Source organism: Dermacentor andersoni, chromosome 5 (genome assembly GCF_023375885.2).
Source record: "Dermacentor andersoni chromosome 5, qqDerAnde1_hic_scaffold, whole genome shotgun sequence".
In the NCBI taxonomy this organism is placed as follows: Eukaryota; Metazoa; Arthropoda; class Arachnida; order Ixodida; family Ixodidae; genus Dermacentor; species Dermacentor andersoni.
In genome coordinates this window covers 28,092,728-28,107,970 of record NC_092818.1, presented here as the reverse complement: position 1 = coordinate 28,107,970, position 15,243 = coordinate 28,092,728, and the positions used below count along the sequence as shown (strand labels likewise).

The following is a 15,243-nucleotide window of genomic DNA, read 5'->3' as shown; positions in this document are numbered from 1 at the left end:
TCAAGTTTGCCAGGCTGAAACAGAAATGACTGAAATTAAGTGATATTGCCCCTGCTTCCATGTTCTGTAGCCACTTGTACATCTTGCTACGCAAGAAGTCTGCTCAGAGTTCATGTGTGAAGGCATGTTGATGACACGTGCAACATAAGTGTGGCCACAATGGGATGATCCTGTGCTCTGCTGAAAGTTGCAAAACAGTCACATGTCACTGTTCTTAGAGATGTTGAGACACCGCAGGTCTGACATCTATACAAGATTTAGTTCACCCTGAATTCCTACTTGCACTCTACATTTTCGTTGACGCTATATTGAGTACCTCATTCACATGCTGTTATCTCATGGGATAGGATAGGATATATGTTTATTGAGGTTAGCCTGTTTTGAGGAGGGGGTCACTGACACTGAGCCGAAATTGCGGGGCTAGAGTGTATGTACGAGGCTGCTCTCTCTGGCAAATGCCAGGAGAGAAGCGAGCAAGGACCGTTAATTGAGCCACTCGTCGAATCTAGCTCCTGTACTTCTGTCCACATAAGCATGTAATCAGCGGTGTGGACGATAGTTCCGTGATCCTATGGGTGTCATTATGTCTTAACATATTGTCACATTATAGTGACTGTGAAGAACCGAACACTCGCAAGACCCCGATTTAAAGATCTGTCTTTATTGGGAGAACTTGGGCCCAGAAAGATGAGCATCACGCTTGCATCACAATGATAGTGATTAGCACAGTTGTTGATCATCAAATCTGGACTGAGAAGTCAAGTCTGTGCACCATCTATGTATGTATCACCGTACATTCCAGAATAATTGCTGGTGCTTGCGTGTATCTGAAAGTGTGCAACACTATTTATTTCATGCATGAAATCTGATTAGACAATACTGCTTCGCCATAGAATTGGCAACAACATTCAAGAAATTTCGTATACATTAGGCTCATCTTGCACCAAGTGATAACTTCATAACAGCGGCAAGTCAGTGAAAAACAGTCACCGGCAAAAAGCACCATAATGTATGCAGGACAATGTGAACTTTGGGCAGATTTCTTGTGTTGCGAGGTGCACACTCATCTATGCAAAGATGGAAAGAGGTGGCAAAAGGCTCAAATAATCTTTTCTTGCTCACAAAGGTACATTTGTGCATTTTGAAGCAGCAAGCTGGTGTACGTGGCACTTTTTCATGAGGTACTGAAATGCTTCAAGTCTAATGCTCATATGACACGGGCCACACAGGCAAAAAAAATGATGTTAACGGTTCGCTTCATTAAGGTTTAATGCCATTTGCGGGGTGTCACACAAACTTGCCTAATGGCATTAAAGCTTATGCAGTTTGCAGTGTCGTGCGCTCTCACCACTCATTCAACTCATGATCATCAGCCTGGCTATGCCCACTGCAGGGCAAAGGCCTCTCCCATACTTCTCCAACTACCCCGGTCATTTGCTAATTGTGGCCACGTTGTCACTGCAAACTTCTTAATCTCATCCACCCACCTAACTTTCTGCCGTCCCCTGCTACACTTCCCTTCTCTTGGAATGCAGTCCGTAACCCTTAATGACCATCGGTTATCTTCACTCCTCATACATGCTCTGCCCAGGCCCATTTCTTTTTCTTGATTTCAACTAAGATGTCAATAACTCTCGTTTGTTCCCTCCCCCAATCTGCTCTCTTCTTATCCCCCCTTAACGTTACGCCCATCATTCTTCTTTCCATAGCTCGTTGCGTCGTCCTCAATTTAAGTAGAACCCTTTTCGTAAGCCTCCAGGTTTCTGCCCTGTAGGTGAGTACTGGTAATACACAGCTGTTATACACTTTTATCGTGAGGGATAATGGCAACCTGTTGTTCATGATCTGAGAATGCCTGCCAAACGCACCCCAGCCCATTCTTATTCTTCTGATTATTTCATTATCATGAACCGAATCCACGGTCACCATCTGCCCTAAGTAGATATATCGTAAACTGCTGTTCTCTTCCGAGACTGTTAAACATTACTTTAGTTTTCTGCAGATTAATTTTTAGACCCACCCTTCTGCTTTGCCTGTCCAGGTCAGTGAGCATGCATTGCAATTGGTCCCCTGAGTTACTAAGCAAGGCAATATCAGTGAATCACAAGTTACTAAGGTATTCTCCATTAACTCTTATCCCCAATTCTTCCCAATCCAGGTCTCTAAATACCTCCTGATACCCATTCAACTGCTGAATGCATAATCCCGCTCCTGATGTTAGCAGTTACAGGTGTACATGAAAGATACATTTTTGAAGTAAACTGAAATAATTGTACATAAAATATTCCTATTAATGTCTTAAGTCATATATTTTAAACTTATACCCACTAAATATTTTTTTTTGTTAGGATTGTCAAACTCAAGTTATCATCATGGTATTTAATCACACTAAAAATGCATTTGTAGCAGCAACTTCATATATGTTAGCATTAAGAAACTTAATTTCCTCGACACTGTATGGCATTAACCTCGCATGGGTGTGAGATATATGCATAGGTCTTGTTCACCTGGAACTGTGGATTCCATAATAAAATTCGCATTGACACCATATTGAATTCACTTTTACATACTTTGATCACATAAACATGCAGTCTGTTGTGCAAATGGCAACCTTCTAATGGTTATAGCTAAAAAATGTGAACCTTTAATACCTTTTTTCTCTGGACTGTTGTCTGGTCAACGTGCTGCTGACAAAACTTCTGTCTCTAGTGGTGCTGTTTGCTATGCCGCCTAATATAGGATATAGGACGCTTTTGAAGATGTCCAAGATTGGCTTGACCAATTTGAGCGTGTCGCCAGTTATAATGACTGGGGCTCCCAGCAAAAGCTGTCTAATGTCTATTTCGCGCTTCAAGACAGTGCGCGGACGTGGTTTGTGAACCGGGAGAGAAGCTTGACCACATGGGATACCTTCCGCACCCAGCTGCTAGACACGTTCACTAGTACCGACAGAAGAGACACTGCGCAGCGGCTACTCGAATCCCGTATTCAAAAACCAAACGAGAGCGTAGCCATGTATGCAGAAGATATGACCCGCCTTTTCCGCAGAGCAGACCCTGAGATGGCCGAAGAAAAGAAGTTACGCTATCTCTTGCGCGGTGTGAAGGAGGAACTGTTTGCCGGACTCGTGAGGAACCCACCGACGACAGTGGTCGAATTCACCAAGGAGGCTACCGCTATAGAACGGGCACTAAAGCAACGGTACCGCCAATATGATCGCGCGAACTCACCGGTGAATGCTTCAATGCTACCTGAGAGCTCTCTCTACGGCACGTCTCTGCGTGAAGTCATCCGGGAGATTGTGCGAGCGGAGATCCGGCAGCTTGGGATTTCTCCTATGGCACCAGCGGTGGCTTCTGTCGCTGATATCGTTCGGGAGGAGGTTCGAGAGGCCTTTTCGTCCCCCGACCAGCAGGCGGTGCCGCGACGACTAACCTACGCGGAAGCTGTCTGTCGTCCACCTCCCGCGACTTCGATGCTGCTGACACCGTCGACCACTACGACGCAGCCAGCACCGCCACCCCCGACGCCATATTTTCGCCAGTCACAGCCGCCGCCAGCTATGCCGTATCGCTGCCAGCCGATCGCTGCGCCTCGGTCTTACGGCGAATCCCCTGTGGGCTATCCGCTTCGAAAGACCGATTTGTGGCGCACCGCTGACCGCCGGCCGCTGTGCTTTCATTGCGGCGAAGCTGGACATGTTTACCGCGCGTGCCACTACCGCGCAGCCGGGTATCCAAGGTTTCCCAACTGCAATTACCCTGTGTTTGGTGCTGCACGTACCTGCGACGAAAATTCTACAGACTTTCGGCTGGGGGGTTCAGCGACGCCTCGATCACGTTCCCCTTCTCCGGCTCGTTATACCCCACCGACTCGTCGCAATTTTTCTGACGCCTCTAGGGGCAGGTCCCCTAGCCCGCGCCGGGGAAACTAGAAGCAGCGACCTCCGGGGGTGAGGTTGCAAACCGTCTAGCTTTCCAAGAGCCCCCATTACCGACGACCGACGACTCTAAAACTCCGACGTATCCAACCGCACCCCCTGTAACCGATGCCGTCAGCGCCGATCTTGTCATTTTCATTGACGGCCACCAAGTGGCCGCTCTCGTCGATACTGGTTCGCATTTTTCGATAATAAGTCAAAAGCTGGCCGACAGGTTGAGAAAAGTGAAGACGCCGTGGACCGGGCCCAACATCAGAACTGCCGGCGGCCAGTTGATGACGCCGATCGGAAAATGCACAGCCAGGATAGTAATCGCCGGTGAAACCTTCGTCGCCACCCTCGTCATTCTCTTTGAGTGCTGCAAGGAACTTATATTGGGTATGGATTTCTTGAGAGAGTACGGTGCAGTGATTAATGTCCGTGACCTCGTCGTCACATTTTCTACGAGCTCAGACGACGTCGACCCCGCGGAGCACCAGCGACCCCGCTTACGTATCGCCGACGACGACGTCACGTTTCCGCCGCGAAGCTGTACCCTCGTACCTGTTATCTGCGACAACTTGAACGCCGGGACTGGTGTCGCTGAACACATCGACGCACTGGTACTGAGTCAAGGCGTTTCCATCGCCAGAGCCGTAATTCACGTACACGACGGACGTGCTGAACTCCTGCTGACGAACTTTACCAGGGAACGTCGACACATTGTTAGAGGCACGGCTGTTGCTTACTTCGACGAGTTGACCTCAATACAAGACTGCCTCTCAGTGGAGCACGCGACGCCTACCGTGGCCATGTCTGCCCCTGTGGTTGATATCAGTCCCACCTTGTCACCCGTCCAACGTAACAGCCTTCTTGAGCTCATCGATGAGTTTAAGAGCTGTTTTTCATCTACGTCACAAGTCAGCCAGACGCCGCTCACTAAGCACCGTATTCTCACCGAAGCCGACGCCAGACCGATTCGGCAGAATCCTTATCGTGTGGCACCTAAAGAGCGCGAGGCGATACAAACGCAAGTGAAGACGATGCTTGAGGACGGGGTTATTCGGCCATCTAAGAGTCCTTGGGCATCGCCTGTCGTGTTGGTGAAAAAGAAGGACGGTAGCCTGTGCTTCTGCGTTGACTACCGAAAACTCAACCAGATCACAAAGAAAGACGTTTATCCGCTGCCGCGTATCGACGATTCACTGGACAGGCTACGAAACGCACGTTACTTTTCGTCGATGGACTTGAAAAGCGGCTACTGGCAAATAGAAGTTGATGAGAGAGACCGTGAGAAGACCGCTTTTGTGACACCCGACGGACTTTATGAATTTCAGGTGCTCCCCTTCGGCTTGTGTTCTGCGCCAGCAACGTTTCAGCGACTAATGGACACGGTACTCTCAGGCCTCAAATGGCAAACTTGTCTGGTGTACCTTGACGACGTAATTGTTTTCTCTGTCACGTTCGAGGAACACTTACGGAGGCTAAAGACGGTCTTTGAAGCAATACGCTCAGCTGGTCTAACTTTGAAACCTGAAAAGTGCCATTTTGGCTTTGAAGAACTTCAATTTCTCGGTCACGTTGTCAGTCGTGAAGGTGTCCGACCTGACCCTGATAAAATCTCTGCCGTTGCTAATTTCCGAACGCCATCAGATAAAAAGGCAGTGCGACGTTTTCTGGGCCTTTGCACCTACTACCGACGCTTTATTGCGGACTTTTCGCGCATCGCATGGCCATTAACGCATCTAACCAGAGAAGATGTCCCCTTCGTATGGGGTGAAAACCAGCAACGGGCATTTCACGACCTACGGCAACGGCTGCAGACGCCTCCCGTGCTCGCACACTTTGATGACGACGCCCCAACGATTCTTCATACCGACGCTAGTAATGTCAGCCTCGGCGCAGTGCTTGTACAACGGCAGGACGGCGCCGAAAGAGTGATTGCTTATGCCAGCAGGACGCTATCAAGAACGGAGGCAAACTACTCCACGACAGAAAAAGAATGTCTCGCACTCGTGTGGGCCGTCCTGAAATTTCGCCCATATTTGTATGGTCGGCGTTTCACCGTTGTCAGTGATCATCATGCACTTTGCTGACTGACTAATTTAAAAGATCCAGCTGGTCGGCTAGCGCGCTGGAGTCTTCATCTCCAAGAGTTCGACTTCATGGTTGTCTACAAATCAGGGAAACGACACACCGACGCCGACTGCCTTTCTAGGTCTCCTGTTCAGACTGCAGTGCACGACGATGATGACACGGCTTTTCTAGGCGTGCTAGATACTGTCGCCGTTTCACGCCACCAACGCGAGGACGCAGAACTGGTTCCTCTTTTTGATTACTTAGAGGGAAGAACAGGCAACGTGCCGCGGTTATTCGCCAGAGGGCTGCCTTCATTCTGCTTACGCCACGACGTTCTGTATAAAAAGAACTTTTCACCTAGTGGCAGCAGCTACCTACTCGTCATCCCCGCATCTCTTCGCGACGAAGTCCTACATGCCTGTCACAACGAGCCGACCGCTGGTCACTTGGGCTACACTCGGACATTGGCAAGAATTAGGCTAAGGTACTATTGGCCGAGACTTGCGTCGATCGTGAAACGTTACACACAGACATGCCTGGATTGCCAGCGCCGCAAAGCCCTACCCGGCAAGCCAGCTGGACTGCTGCATCCTGTTCAGATACCGCAAGCGCCGTTCGAACAAATTGGCATGGACCTTTTAGGTCCGTTTCCACTGTCTACTGCCGGAAATAGATGGATAATCGTCGTCACGGATTATCTTACGCGATACGCCGAAACAGGTGCTATCCAACGTGGAACAGCAGCCGAAGCAGCGCGATTTTTTGTCGAAGCCGTCGTCCTCAGGCATGGCGCTCCCGCAGTGGTCATAACAGACAGAGGATCTGCATTCACGGCTGCGCTTCTGGATACCGTGTTGCGACTAAGTGGTACCACTCACCGAAAGACCACGGCTTACCATCCCCAAACCAATGGGCTGACAGAACGTCTGAATAAGACTCTGGCAGACATGATGAGTATGTACATCGACGTCGACCACAAGAACTGGGACGAGATTTTGCCGTATGTTACATTTGCATATAACACGGCTCGCCAAGAGACAACACGCGTGACGCCTTTCAACCTCGTTTACGGACGCGAAGTGACAACCATGTTGGACGCAATGCTGCCGCACGAGTGCGGTGACGACGAGACTGGTGCCGAGGAGTTTACGCAACGCGCAGAGGAAGCCAGGCAGCTTGCGCGTTTGCGAATCACACAACAACAGGAATACGTTGCCCGACACTACAATCTTCGACACAGACCCGTCACGTACAACGTCGGTGACCAGGTGTGGGTCTGGACTCCGATTCGTCGGCGCGGGCTGTCTGAAAAGCTCCTGCGAAGATACTTCGGCCCGTACACAGTTCTGCGCCGCATCAGCGATGTTAACTATGAAGTTGTCCCCGCCAGCCATAACTGCTCCAACCGCCGGCGGCATCTGCCCGAGGTTGTGCATGTGCTTCGTATGAAGCCATACATTTCCTCATGACCTCAACTTTGCACCGTCTGTGCACAGCCTTCGGACGTTGGTGCATCGGGACGATGCCTCTTTTTTTTTCAAAGGGGGGGGGCAAATGCCACATTCTATATGGTCACCGCGGGTATGTGCCAGGCGATGAGAACGGCGCTGAAGTAGCGCGTGAGTGGAAAAACAGAGACGACAACGACGTTGCGTTGACTGCTCTGATAAAGTGCTCCCATACGTCCTCTACGCCGGCTTTCCCGTCTTCTACTAGGCTGCGACAATATTTTCTGTACCTCACAGCGCGGCCTTGAAACATCGAGATCTAAGGCTTTCACCTCAAAAATTTTGATGTTGGTATATTTCAATGAGAGTAGAAATTGCCTTGTGACAAGAGCATAACTTACAAGGCATGTAACGTAAAGTTCCTTTATAGGATAATACCAACTTTGACGTTTCTGAGAACAGATAGTTGTTACTGAACCTTGTAGGACTTGAATGTTATCTGCCAGTCATTCACTTTCTCAGCACTGGGTGCTTATGTTGTCACCATTGTAGACCTCAAAACATGCAGCTTCATACTCAGCTTCAAAACATGCTGAGCAAGAGGCAGTATGTGTCCTAGTTATTCAGCCTATTCTGTAGACCATTTTTCACCGTGCCTTATTGGCTATAGTGTTCTGCTGCTGGGCATATGGTTCTTCTTGGCCTGAGTGTACGTGTGGTGGCAACGTGAAAAAAAGAACAAAAGAAAATATGTTTTATCAAGCGTGAAGTATGACTTTTATTCTTTATTCAGTGGTGAGGCTACTTTGCCTGAAGGCATTAAAGTAGGGAAGTTATAAGCACACACAAATGCTAGCACGCAAACGTGTATCCTCATTCACACTTCACCCTTGCTCAGTTAAGTCGATTCCACTGTGTCATAGTGTTTTACAAAAAAAAAAAATGTATATATATATATATATGTGGAGGTGTTTCTTGGTTAAGTATTCTCTAATTTTTCACCCATGATCACTGTGTACAGATATATATCTTGGCTATCTTAAGTAACCTTGCATTCCAAGTAATTCTGCATTTTAAGAGCTGTGCTGTGTACTTTAAAGCAGTGCAGAGAGCTTTTGGAAGATAGAATTTTTCTAGAAACTAGAGGAAGAATGAGGGACAGACTCGAGTTAGAGGCATTCAATGTCGTAGAATGGTCACCTTGTATATTGAAAATTGGTTCAGTTTGTGTGCACTTCACTCTAGTGGTGCTGAAGAATGTTAAGGTTGTGCCAGCTCAGCACATTGCACGCACTTTTGAACATGGTGCCGAGGAGCGAGACATTGTTTGCTTGGCCTAATGCTTGGTGACCTGATCAGCCTATTATGCACGACCATGTTTTCAGTTCAACGAGAGACTCTACTTTGTGTTTTTAGCGTATTTTTAAAAGGAGCCATAGTGCTGCACCATATTGCACCATAAGCCAAACCACCTGACACAGCATGAACATATGTGCACTGGTGGCTGGATGTTTTTTGGGTTAAGAGGTAGCAGCAATAGGGGAGGGTAGGTAGTTGCAGTTATTGCAGGTGTTCGGTATGCGCCATGAGGGAATTCCGACTTTCAGGGGATGAGCCATCTGAGGTGGCATGATGGCTGAGAAAGCATCTCGTCTTTGAGAAGCTCATTAGCGTAGAAGATTTTATGAAAGAGGCATGCTCAGATCCTTTCGGCACAATGCGAGGTTGCTGAAGCGAGGGACTTCTTTCGCTGCTTAAGTGCTGGAATTAAGAGAATAGTCTGAAGTTATGACACGGGCAATACAATTCTGAGTAGGTTTGAGGTGGTTTGTTAGTACAATTTGTCCAAGACGCAAAGTGGAGCAGGCATAATCAAGTTTAGGTCTGACCAGTTTTTTATACAATTGAAGTTTCGCAACGGTGGTAGCAGGTGAAATACTTCAGTGTAAGAAATGTAGTTTGTGATCAGCATTGCTAAATCTACTAAGGGTGCAAAATACTTAATAGGAAGTTACAGCTTCAGTGGTGCACTACTAAAACTGTAATCAGCATGTGAATATGTAATGCTTGCAACAAATTGTAGTCTATTTCGGCTGTGTAAAGTCATTGTCGAAGCGTTTAGGACGCTCTGAAAATGCCCTATTTGGCAACAGACACCACCTCGGTGAATGTCGTCATCAAAAGGTTGCGCTATGTCGCCAATGAATGCAGTTTTCCTGAACCAGGGCAATGCCACACTGCAGCAGAGGACTGCACTAGAGGGGTGCACTTTTATTGCATAGAACCGAGGGCATTGTAGTGCAGCGTGCCACATTCTTGTGAACCCTGTGTGAATCAAGCAGACCTTGAGTGCACTTACCTATTTTATAGTTTATCATGTTTAATTATCAGTAACGGCTCGCTGTATGAGGTTGTCATATTCCACGATAACTCTTACTTCTTCTCATTACTATGATAAATACGCTGACACATTTTCTCTTTTTTTCCAGAATGAAATTACTGAAATTCCATTCTTTGACACTTATCTTCCTCGTGAAGTAGCCATCGACATCTTTAAGCACCTGGACATTGTTGATCTCTGCAGATGTGCTCAGGTGAGATTTCCAGTAGGCGACTGTGCCAATTACACAGGGAACTTTTTATCTGACGGGGTACCGGAACAGACCACCATCAGTTGCACTATATATATATATAGTGGAATCTCAATAAACAGAAATCGCTTAAATGGAGCTGCTTCTTATACGGAACACCATCCTCATGGTTGGTTGGTTTTGTATTCATGCAATTGTATTTAGCTTTGTCTCTGAGTAAGTGGAAATTCTGATAAACAGAACCAATTTCCCTGGTCTCAAGAGGTTCTGTTTAAAGATATATATAGATATATATATATATAGATATATATAGTTCTGTATATAGTGCAACTGATGGTGACCTCCATTCTCTTCTCCTAACACATACACACACGCACGCACACATGCACGCACACACACGCACACACACACACACCACGAGAGAATAAGGGAAACTTAGAGGCTTGATTTTGTTAATCATGACTATATAAAGCCAAGGAAAGCATCAGGGAAATTAGCTGTGGTAGAAATTGAAATGTAGAAAATAATGAAGAAAAGGGAAATGAAAGTGAACAAAAGGAGAACTTGCGACTGGTGGGAGCGGAAACTGCATTACGTGTCCATTGCACTACCAGCTGTGCTATGGCAATGGCTGTCAATCTGTCCACTAACTCAGGTATTTATGTTTACTAGATGTAGCCCTGGCAATGTTAGCCATCGCCACTCGGGGCCATGGTGGGTGCATGCAGAACGCCCTTTTTTGGCCAAAGGCGTCACCGAACACGTGAACTTAGGAGTGCAGGCATGTGGCTAATAAACTCTCGTATGCTACCTAACTACATGCTACCTAAGTGCTTTGACCGGCCAGTCACGTGGCAATATTGCGTGTAATTGCAGGCTTCTTTCACGCTCTAAAAAACACTTATGTAGCACGGGGTGAGCAACAGAAAGCTGTATCGAGAGTTTTTTATGTTGCTCTACAATTTTCTCATTGGCACTTTTCATCAAATTATAATATCTGAAATGTGCAATAATTAATTAATTAATTAGTTATACAGAATGCAAAAAATAGACTGAGTATCTCTAAGAAACGGCAAACAACATTACTGTGGTCGTGTCCAGCTACGTGGGAGTTGCATATTATTAAATATTGGTGCATGATAGTTGGGACATCCTGTATACACATATATATATATATATGGGTGGCATAGAAGCAGTGAATGTAGTCACGAATAGGTTTGCGGGTATATGGCATTGAAAAGTGTATTACCCATAAAAAAAATACTTACATTTCGAGAGCATGGACCCAAAGGTAAGTAAATATTTAGTGGCTGGGAAACGTGACAAAGCGCCGCTACCAACCACAGCATCTATACCTCCAGACAACACAAAGCTCTTATACGACAGCACACACATCTCAGAGAGTTGGTGTTTGGTGATGAACGCAACCGTGCGAGCATGAAAACAGGTGAAAAACAATGAATGCTGAGAATGTGAGAACGACAATGTTGCATTGAATAATTAGACCTGGTACTTCTCCTCTTGTATATAAACAGAACATTTTCAATGTGTTCCCTTACTGTGAAAGTGACTGTTCGGAATGCCCTCTTAGTTACACAGCTTTCTGGGTAGGGAGAATACAGATCCATGGAAACTAGGTGCAGAGGCCTAAACACAGGGAAATAAATTTACTGTGCACTGCAGCATCTGTGTAACTGCGAGCCCTTCCTTGTCAGTCTCCACTTGCTCCTCTGATGTTGCTTCATAGTCCTGAAAAGCTGGTCGCTTGTGGACGGACAGCCAGAAAGTGGTTGATGAGAATTCATTCATCAATGAATAGAACATGCTTACTTATGTTGATATGAATGGGTGCCCCTACAACGCGGCACCACTGACCAACTCACACATTCTGCAACTCTGGTACATCAAATGAAATCAAATCAGTTTATTCACACCAATGGTAAAAAAGCTACATGTAAATCATCTGGGCCTTTAGCCTTCTTGGCTAGACAGGGGCCTACGCAGGAAGTGCTACACACGGCACTGAGACAACTCGACATTGTAAATCAATTTCGTGTACGACAAAGTTATACAATGGTTTTACACAACAACAAAACTTAAGACACACAAGAACTTATACGATAGTAACACAAAAGCAAAAAAAAACAAAACAAAACAAAAACATTAGTTTACAGTGGACTCGCATATTGATCGCTACTGATTGATCAGGTGGGCATGCACTGAGACTCTCTTTCTCTCCACCATGGAACATTGCCTTGCCCATTTTCTCACTCTTGTACTTTGTGAAGTGGTTTTGCATGAATGCTTACATCGATCCGTTTGTAAAAGTAATTCTGTTTTAAATGTTAATTTTGCTCTGGACCACATTTTGTTACCTTCAGATATACCTGCCATGGTGGCTTAGTGGTTGTGGCATTGCGCTGCTGAGTACAAGGTTTCTGGTTCGATTCCCAGCCATTGTGGCTACAATCCAATTGGGTCGGTATCCAGAAATGCTTGTGCGCTGCGCTTTGTGTGCATGTTACAGTACTTCAGGTGGTTGAAATTAATCCGCAGCCCCCCACAATGGCATCACTCATAACGCACTGCACAGTTCCAGGACATTAAACCCCATAATTTAATTTTGACCTTCAGATAATTCAAACACCTGTTAACCCAAATTTAAAGCAACTTAAATAAATAGCCGTGGTCTATTGGTCTTTGATGGACCATGCTTAGGTTCTTAGCATTAGGTCTAGAACAACCTAGCATGGCAGTGTAGTTAAGTGGAGCCTTTCTTCCTCAGGTCAGCCGCGGCTGGAGATGCGTAGCAGACGACGAGCTGTTGTGGCATCGACATTGTTGTCAGATGGGATTTGCAGATGAGACCGTGACAGCAGAAAAGACTAACTGGAAGCAATACCTCAAGGACCAGATGCAGAGGGAGTCTCTTCTCAGGCACAACTGGAAGGTCTGTTTCTTGATGCTTCATGCAACATCTGCAGTCGAATAGCACTTATTGTCTACATGCCACATACAATGCTTATGAAGAATATTTGGTGATTAATTAAGGCATAAGTAGGGAACTGTGGATGATCGCTTGGTGTGGGCTGGTGGATTGTATTCTTGTGGGGTTGTTGATTTCTTGTCTGGATCCTGTATTTATCTTAAAGAACTAATTGAAGTAGTTGAACACATCTTTTATCCCATAAAATGAACCAGTGTTATGTGCATCTACTGATCTAAAAATTGAGACTGCCTCCGTTAGGTTGGCAACTGTTTCATAGTAAAGCTAGCTTTACAATTAGACATGCTCCTCAGCCGTGGCGGCTGCATTCAAAAGGCTGCAGAGTATAAAAATGCTTATATGTTGAGTTTCTTGCCGTATTGAAAAATCCCAGGTGATCAAAGCTAATTTTATACATGCTAGCACAGAAAAAAAAAATACTATTCTATCTTCTTCTACATGTATAAATTTAACCATAAGCAGTCTGTATGAATCTAACTGTAACCAGATACTATATAATCTTCAAGTTTTAATGGTAAAAATTAATACATAGCCTTTGACTACAGTACCTCTCATTGCTCCTGCATTACGTTGGGATGCTAAACCTTAATTATCAGTCTATCATAGATTAACTTGAAAATTAGGGAATGATCTTATTACAGCCTAGTAAGATGATGAGCAAAAAGAGAACAAGGTGAAAGTGGGAGCCAACGTTTTGACTAGTGGACTTGTTGAAACGTTCGCTCCTGCCTTTACCTTCTCGTTTTGCTCTTCATCTTGAATTTCCATCTCCCGCCTTCCCTGTGTTTTCCTTGGAAGCCTAGTAAAATGGTTCACTAACGGAGGTTTTTTGCAAATCTTGTGATTACCAGAATCGCATTGGACGACTTTATGAGCTGGAGTATTCAAGGGCTGGTGTACTGTCAGCAGTTGACTCATCTGAAGACTTCATCCTTGCAGGGTTTGTAAGCACATTGATTGTTTACGTCTGCTAAGCTAGCTAAAGCAGCTTGCAATAGGGAATTACATCAAAAACTTGATTTCTGTAAGCTTTGTGACTTTACTGCAGTGTCTGAATCTTACCTAGCCTTGCCTAGCTAGCCTAGTCTAACCTAACCCTAAACTAATCTAACTCTAAACCGCACCTAACCTGACCCTAAAGCTAATCTAAGCCTAACCTTAACCTAACGTAACCTATCCTATTCTAGCCTAGCCTAGTGAAGCGAAACACTTGAGTCTCCGGGGTCGCATTTTCTGAAGTACAATTTGTGAGCGACACTACCTTCATCAGTGGTCTACATAAAGGGGTACTGCAACACTTCTTGAACACAGTAACGAAATATTTGTGATTTGTAAATAGTGCCGCCATGCAAACGAAATATTCCGGGAGCCCACAATCTTACATACAGGCCCCCTCTACAGGGGCGGCGCCAGGATTTTTTTGCTGGTGGGGCACCCACAACTGAGTTCCTTTGGGAGGGGGGGAGGCGGCAGGGAGGCGGGGAACTTATGCGTTGTGTTTTGACTATATTTAATAGGGGTGAAGGCCTCCTAAACACATCAGTGTGAATAGCAGCGTGTCTACCAACCGGGGAAACCGGTAATTCTCAGGGATCTTGAGTAGTCTGGAAATACTCAGGGAAAGCTCAGGGAATTTCTGCTTCTATTAGGGAAATTTTGCTGTAGTTTTATTGGGAACGAAAGTCGCGCTGATGCTCGTTGGAGTTACAGAGAGGAATCGTAACGAATCGACTTTGACGCCGTATCGTCGGCTGGAGGAGTTGGCAGTGTACAGTCGACGCCGGATTTTTGGGACATGCCCGATGATTCAGATGGCTTCGCGGCACCACCACCACATACCCCGTAGAGTCAATGTATAAGAACGTCTGAAATTTTGGACGCAAGAAGCCTTCGTCGTCCGATTTTCCGGACTTTTTGGCGTGACCGCAGCTCCTAAATGGTGTTAATGAAAGCCACCACCGCCGCCATTTTGATTACCTTCTCGCGTGTTTTTCTTAAATCAATTCGCCGCTGTCAGCAATGGCACCGAATCCGCCTTTGTAATCCTCGCGATTGGCTTCGAAGCTCGGAAAGCACGGCGCGTTGCATGATGCCGGGTCCCGATAGTCAATTTTGCCTCAATACAGCAATGTTACACGGTGAAGCATACGCGAAGTAGTGCGGTGAAGCTTAACAAGCATGTGAAGGGGCTATTGTCAG

The 15,243-nt window shown here is 46.0% G+C and overlaps 1 protein-coding gene across 1 annotated transcript in view; it reads left to right on the top strand.

Moving 5' to 3' along the window:
- LOC126529992 (F-box/WD repeat-containing protein 8-like) overlaps positions 1-15,243 on the top strand; it is a 44,426-nt gene that overhangs the window by 2,349 nt on the left and 26,834 nt on the right. The window contains exons 2-4 of the mRNA XM_050177464.3: positions 9,936-10,040; positions 12,823-12,987; positions 13,896-13,984. Of these exons, the coding sequence (XP_050033421.1) occupies positions 9,936-10,040; positions 12,823-12,987; positions 13,896-13,984 (359 nt within the window). The remainder of the gene's footprint in view (positions 1-9,935; positions 10,041-12,822; positions 12,988-13,895; positions 13,985-15,243) is intronic.